This window comes from Trematomus bernacchii, unplaced genomic scaffold, assembly GCF_902827165.1.
Source record: "Trematomus bernacchii unplaced genomic scaffold, fTreBer1.1, whole genome shotgun sequence".
In the NCBI taxonomy this organism is placed as follows: domain Eukaryota; kingdom Metazoa; phylum Chordata; class Actinopteri; order Perciformes; family Nototheniidae; genus Trematomus; species Trematomus bernacchii.
The window spans coordinates 3193676-3201673 of record NW_022987782.1 but is presented as its reverse complement, the minus strand read 5'-3'; the positions used below and the strand labels follow the sequence as shown (position 1 = coordinate 3201673).

General features: G+C 40.7%; 1 protein-coding gene across 2 annotated transcripts; it reads left to right on the top strand.

The window, feature by feature from the left end:
* Positions 1-211: 211 nt before the first annotated feature.
* osr2 (odd-skipped related transciption factor 2) lies at positions 212-4131 on the top strand. Of its 2 annotated transcripts, none has more exons than XM_034149382.1 (4): positions 212-416; positions 2259-2948; positions 3263-3362; positions 3754-4131. In XM_034149382.1, exons 2-4 carry the CDS (start codon positions 2296-2298, stop codon positions 3826-3828), a joined length of 828 nt encoding a protein of 275 aa, XP_034005273.1. In that variant the 5' UTR covers positions 212-416; positions 2259-2295; the 3' UTR covers positions 3829-4131. The 2 variants fall into 2 exon arrangements, with proteins under 2 accessions (XP_034005273.1, XP_034005272.1); XM_034149381.1 differs by having other exon boundaries at positions 3672-4131.
* Positions 4132-7998: the final 3867 nt, after the last annotated feature.

Below are 7998 nucleotides of genomic sequence, written 5' to 3'. Positions count from 1 at the left end.
AGAGGTGTCAGATTAGAACACGCTTCATACTATGGTCTAGAGCCCTAGTTGCTATCCAAACACAAATAAACAGAGGAGGAACATTGGAGTTAATGATAGAGGAGGGGGGTGGAGGCGTGTCGGAGGGCGGGCTGAGCGCTGTAGAGCCCCGAAGCCCTGAAAAGTGAGGACCGGTGCGCATTGCCCACACTTCCAGCCCCAGCTCCGAACGGATCGCACTCTGCTGCTGTCGGTCCTCCTTACTTTTACAAGCTGTCAGATCTCTGCAAAGGTCCGAGACATCAGCTGACCGCATGGCTTCATGAAAGTTTCATGGACTTGGAAAACTTTCAGCGGCGCTTTATTGGAGCTCTTGGCCTCTTTAGTTCCTGTGGATTACTGGCATAAAGCAGGACCCTTTGCAGCTATTTATTGGGGTAAGATTCTGTTTGCTAGTGTTCATGTCAGTCTTCTGCAGGGAGGGACTCTCAACTTCCTTTGGAGAACTTTTCATTTAAAGACAATAGCCTACGTTTTCAGCTCAAATCAAATAGATCAAAAATGGTAATACAAATATAAAATGTACCATGAGCATAAGCTAAATTAAATGTTGTTTAAGAAGTGGTGGTTGCTTGGTGATGATCAACACCTTGAGGTCATAGTTCACCCACGTTTTGACAGCACTGTTCTCTGTCCTCAGTGCATAACATCTCGAAACAAGCAGTCCATAAAAACTAGTCTTGATTTAAAGAAATGTAAAGGCTTCGTCCAAAAAGGGAAACTGACAAGGATTAGCCTAAAAGAACACGGCAAGGCGTTGAGACTGCTGTCAAAGTGAAGTCCAAAGGTTATTGAGAGAACAGGTTGAACACATTTGTTCATATGATCGGAGAACAAGTGCCTGCATGGTGACTTGGGCTGCACCTGTGCACACTTTCATTTAACCCTATCCCGCCTGTGAAAGGGAAGCAAAGTATTCAAAGATCTGTGGAACAAATGTAATGACCTAACCGAAACAAGCAGCAGCCCTCCGGCTGGACTTTCACTCTGCAGTGTGAACCATGTATTTATCTCCAGAAAAGTTCAAGTTCTGCACCCTTGTGAAATATTTGATTCAAATACGATTTCATCTGACCTGACAAAAACCGCTAACAAAAATATTCAAATACAGGAAACTGTTATTTTAAATGTAATTCTCGACTAAATCTGAAGGTCAGCTCGCCGTCGCACCGCAGTTTCCGCCGGAGACCTGGCCGATACACGGGGTTCTCCTCCGGGCTGGAAACACCACTTGTCATCCAGGAACAGAGGCATCGGGTCTCAAGTATTCTTGTTAATATTTCACCCTGTGTCCTACATTGTGGAGATAGATTCATCTTCATGTAAACATGTTCTGTAGAGAAGTTAAAAGGCCCAGAAGTTATTTGCAACTATGTTTTCTTGGAAAACCTATATTATTTTAAAAGAAAACACATTTAGAAAATAAACCTACAAGATAAATATTTGGCCGAATAAATTATCTGGCTACGTTCCACCAATATGAAAATAAAAAGCACATGCATTCTAGCAGGGATTAAATTCACTTTCTTGTGGGTAAGGGCCAGCATTTCTGTGTTCTGCTCTGACTCACCCACTGATTTGATCGCTGCTTGCAAAATTCCAAACTTCTGCATAAAAACATGGGAGAAACTTGTTTTTCATTGTGAAACACTACAACGTGTCTTCTCTAATTATACCTTCTATGAGATTTAGAGCATTTTTATTCTTCATGTGTAATTTAAAGTGTAAATCGATGCCATATGAGTGTTTCACACCCACTTAATTTAATTACAGTTTCGATGACTGATTTGTTTTATTAAATCGCTTTGAAGCGTCTCTCCGTCTTCATGGGACACACTGTGTTTTTGCTACTGCGTGTGTATGTTCTCTGACGACGAACAGGATATCACTTAAAACGATTTTCAATGCATTTATCATCAGCTCCCTCACCTTTGGCAAATTATAAAATTATTATAATCATTAATTTGCTAAATAATCTGAGTCCACATTACCCACTTTAAATTAGAGTGGGAATACGTTTCCTTTGGTTAGCGCACATCATGAATATATCCTGTCAGTTTAGTAAAGCAAAACTATAGGTTAAAATAGTCTACAGTCAAACAGGTGTTTTCACTTTAACATGATCTCAAAGGGAATGTGTGGATGAGCCGTTTTGTTAATACTGGCTCAAATGTTGCATTTGTTCACAACACTCATCCTTTCGTATGTTTTCTTCTCAGGGTATTTACCGTGTCTTCTGCTGAGTTCTGAGCCGAGATGGGGAGCAAAGCCCTGCACGCTCCGATCCCCCTGCACCCGGCCCTGCAGCTCACCAACTACTCCTTCCTGCAGGCCGTCAACACGTTCCCCGCGGAGCAGCTGCAGGGGCTGTACGGCCTCAGCGCGGTACAGACCATGCACATGAACCACTGGACTCTTGGTTACCCGCACATCCAAGGCCTGAGGTCGACGATCACAGAGATGGCAGCAGCCCACGGTCTGGTGGACCCCAGGATTTCCTTCCCAGCGTTACCCTTCACAGCCGCAGCGCAGCTCTTCCACCCTAAACAAGCAGGCTTTGCAAACGGCCTGCCCCTGCTGCACAAGGAGAGGCCGAGGTTTGACTTCGCCAACCTGGCCCTCGCTGCCACTCAGGAGGACCCGCCGAAGGCTGCGGATCTGGCGAAGTTGGCGTCGGGGCTAGGGGGAACCATCTCCGAGCTGAGCAAGCTGTCCCCGGACAGAAAGCCCACCCGGGGCAGGCTCCCATCCAAGACTAAAAAGGAATTTATTTGCAAGTTCTGCGGCAGGCATTTCACCAAGTCCTACAACCTCCTGATCCACGAGAGGACCCACACAGACGAGCGGCCCTACACCTGTGATATTTGTCACAAGGCTTTTAGAAGGCAGGACCATCTCAGAGACCACAGGTAAAATATATTTTTGAACAGATAAGGTGCTGCACATTCACATATTCCCAGCAGTATTCCCGGTTATGCAAATAATTGTAATCCCAAATGTGTATTAATCTAAATAACCTCGTCACTTGCATTTAAAATATGTTTTTTTATTTATGTTGCTACCAAATAAAGGCGTTTGCCAAATAGTTCTACACGAGGGCGCTAAAGGTCTTTTACGCATTATGCTGCACAGTATGTTTCGCCCTGTGACTGGGGTTTATAACCGCTACAAGAGAATCCATGCCTGAGCAGACATTTGATTAAGTGTCATTTCTGTTTTACAGATACATCCACTCCAAGGAAAAACCATTCAAATGTCAAGAATGTGGGAAGGGATTCTGTCAGTCTCGAACTCTAGCCGTCCATAAAACCTTACATATGCAGGTAAGCTGGACATATTAACAGTCACCATGATTTTATACTCAGTAAACTATGTGATACCTTATGATCGTAATTCACTGTCTACTGCATACATGGGGCTCACACTCTCATTGGACAGTTTCGTATGGCCAATTACCAATTCAAATAAATAAATAAAATGAGAGACAAGTACAATTTGTGTTAAACTTTGTGTAAATTAGTGAGCGCTATATCTGACGCAATAGTGAACAAATTGAGATGAATGAAAGCTTTGCTATAGACGTTCTATACAATTAAAGGGAATAATCCTTTGCTTGCTTCAAATCTAAACAGGAGTCTCCCCACAAATGCCCCACATGCGGAAGAACCTTTAATCAAAGAAGTAACCTGAAAACTCACCTTCTCACCCATACAGACATCAAGCCCTACAGCTGTGGCCGCTGCGGAAAGGTGTTTCGGCGCAACTGTGACTTGCGACGGCACAGTTTGACGCACAGCCCACATCAGGACTACTAGCCTGGACAGACTAACACAAATAATAATGGACAAAAAGCAGCAAGACAAGTCAACGACTATTTTTTTTCAAAGACAATCTCCAAATCAGGACACGTTTACTGCCGCACTATTCAGAGTGGGATGTGGTTACATCTCAAGAGCCATGCTTTCAGACCACCTGTACATATCCAGACCCTGTACATAATGTTTTTTTATGTTCTGTCTTACCTTGAAACTATAAACTTGTCAAAAAACAGTCATAAGTTTAAAGTATGTTAAATTGTATTGTATAATTAAATATTTCCATGATACATTTGCATATGCCTTGTTTTTTACATGATCTGCTTCACAGTGTAAAAGCCCAAAAAGCAATATTTAGGTAAAATCGATTCCTATGAACAATGACTGCCTATGTTTACAGCCAGTGAGAGCTGTTGTTATTTTTCTGTTTTACAGTAGGCTACAGCAGGATATATCCGTTAGCAGCTATGAGTATGGAATGCAAAATGATGTGTCTTTTCAATTGATTATGGTAAACAATCCGAATGTTTATTTAATAAAATGAAAATCATATTACGATTTTTACACAGATGTACACCATCCCCCTTTAAGTGTTGAGTGTAAATATTTTAATTATAGAGCTCAGTTATTCTAGATCCTAGAGGCTCATTCGTGTTCTCTTCGCCTCATTAGAAGCTTCATCATCTGTCTCTGCATCACCTGTGATGTCGGTGGACTTTCAAAGCGACAGAAAGAGTCTCCAGCGCAAAGACACAATTTAACCGAAGGAGATGAGACCTGGTTGACGGATTATATGTTTGGGGGAAATTGATCAAGCTTCAATAATCCATCAATTACAAAACCAACAAAAAAATGATATACAATTGATTTCATTTAGTTTTTTAGACCCTATTTTACACCTACATCAACCCTCTACCAATTGTTGTTGAGCACATTTTTAATTTATAAAAACATCATGCTACTTATCTGAGCAGCCGCACAACTCGAGTCAAAGCTCATTTAAGTAGCCTATAGTCTATGTGGGCTATAGTTTAAACAATAATTATTTATTCTCACAGTATAATTATTATACAGAATACGTTTCCGGGAGATGGTTGATAGAAGCAAGGTTAAGACTGTTTTGTATAAATGCGATTTATGAAAGATGTACATGTTTGGATTTGATCCAACTAACCTTTGATCGGTTAAATTCAGAATGCGCTTACATATTAACCATAGCTATGCCCGGTGTCCGAATATCTATAGGCCTACTATTTAATATATAGGCTACAGGCCCGCCCCTCCCTACACGCAGATCACGCAGACTGCGTGGGGCCTCACCTTGCGGGGGGAGCCTCATCGTGCGGAGGGAGCCTCACCTCGCGGAGGGAACCTCATTTTGCGGAGGGAGCCTCATCTGAAGCGCAAATGCGGCGCACCTCAGTTTATGCGCAAATGCGGCGCAATTAAGCTGGCCACAGTTTCGCCGCTGCGAGGCTCCTCATCACATAACTTTGCCTGGGGCCACAAGTTGGCCAGGGGCAGCCCTGAATGTATATAATCGGTGCAGAGAAATAACACCCCCTCCTCTCTCTGCCTTTCTGTGTCTTGGCCAGCTTGACACAGGCTACTGGCATATGTACCATGTTCACCTGACAATGCAATTAACTGTTTGAGAATACATATTCAACGGGCTCGAAAATAAGGGTTTGAGTAACAACAGGTGTTTCAAAACCACTCTCGTTTACAGGTAACTGCAGGATTTTCTGAATATTTTCCAAATGTAAAGGTAAAGTGAAACCTCTCCAGCAATCTCTTCAATCCGAGAAAAACAACAACTATTAATCACCGAAAAATAAATCCTGAAAACGAGGCAACTGATGAAAGATGGACTGTGTAGGCCACGTCATAGCTAATAATAATGAAGATGATGGACGATAATAAGGACAAAAACCTGAGGTTTTGTATTTGGTTTGCAAATCATTGTTTGAGAAAGTTACTCATTCATATTTTATATAAATATATATTCTATATTCTATTTTATTATTTAATAAAGTTTCATATTATAGCATAGTTACACCAATTAATCAAGTATGTATAAACGACAACAAGCCTGAAGTTTAATTATGAACTCAGACTGCGTCAACCATAGTCGGTGAAGCCTATACAAATATATTTAATTGAAAAAGAAAAAGAAAAAGATTGATATTGTTTTAACAGATCCTCTCATAACGCTTCTCTTCGAAGATCGAACAGGACATTACCATCATAATGTGCAGCTCAGAAAAAGGATACCGTGTAATACAAACAAGGTGACACACCTTTATGTGTGGACAACACTTATACTAAGATCGAGAACAAATTATTAAAATTACCCATCACTAGCCTATATTAAATCATATTCAGATTCTTCAGCGTCCTTTCATGAAGCCAATGCTCCGATTGGATATAATAATTTCTTCAAATGTGAATTATTTTCACTACTCTATCTACAATTCGTTTAGCCTGTTTAATTCTTTTTTATTTCAACTTGGAAAAAATAAAAAACGACGTCCTCATTTGAATGCTATAGCCTACTGAATTTGAACACGTACAATGCATTCAAATAAACGGTAATGCCAGACTGTGAATATAACACGCACGCACGCACGCACGCACGCACGCACACACACACACACACACACACACACACACACACACACACACACACACACACACACACACACACACACACACACACACACACACACACACACACACACACACACACACACACAGGCCTGTGGACTGTGTACTCAGCAGGCTTTATCTAACGGACAGGGAGAGGCTCCGCTGCCTCCATGATCTCCTGACCCGGGCTGTGCTTAGCGCAACAATCTGATACATCCCTAAGACCTAAACAATTGCTCATTATTCAAGTGAAAGACCATGTTGGTTTGGCAGTTATTTAGATGTATTTGTACTGACAGGTTGTGAGAAATGAACTCTACTTAGTTATTATAGTAGGCCTATTGTCTTTAAAAATGTCTTTAAAACACTTTAAAACTGGCAGCCACGGAAATCCTCAGAAAGAGAGATATGATTTGACATGACCGAATGGCCGCAGAAATAAAATGTGTACAAGTTTGATTTTGAAGTAAATACTTTTCACCACAATTATGCCTATGTAATATTTGAATGCATATAATTGCATATAGGCTATATGTTATCATGACAAACATATATATGCATTATATGCACTTGTAATTTCGATTTCAGAATGTATTGGCATGATAATTTCCCGCCGCTTTATTTTACCCAACGCAGTATATTAATCCAATAACAGTTTATATCTAGCCTACATTTCAGTGAGCATCAGTTGATCAGGCTATTTGACCATGATAATGACATTCCATCATAACGGTTAGATGACCAAAACACTGTTTAGAAAAGCATACACATCACCTGTGTGACGGGACATAAAGATTCTTACTTTCATTGACTTTAACATAGGCCTACTCGTTCTGAATCTCTGCTTTTCTTTTCTGTTGTTATTGTTTTTTGCATAGATAATTCAATAATTTCAAGAAAAGCTTACTTAGGAGCTGCCCATTGAGAAGTTTAATATACTTTTAGGCTTGAGCAGTAACGGGATTACGTAAAAAGGATACAAAATCGGTTACTGTAATCACTTACATTGATATTTATTTCCTTTTGTATTTATTTTGCATTGCATTCGATTCGACATTGACGTAATCCCAAAGTAACGGAAAATGATCGGGATTTATTTTTTATTGTGGTACTGATTAGTTTTTTTCCCAAGAAACTATTAACTAAAACGGAATACAAGCCTATTAAACGCACCCGACCCTGTCCAGAGTCTTGACAAATGTGAGTTTCCACAGCCATGTAGGCCTAGGGTCACGCGAAAGCTATGACGAATTTTACGTGAATTGATACCTTCCCATACTCCTCGGAAATCCTTTATCGGAGATGTCACTTGTGGGACTACGAGCACGTATTTATCTAAAACAGGCTATTGATGAGTTGAATTGAAACACTATAAATGTTAAACTATATGTTTTCAAACGAAATGGCACAGATACAGCCGTTTCTTTATTATCGCGGTGCAGGTTTGAAGACCACCGTAAAGCGGTTGGAAAATGTCCCACATTACCAAAGGCAA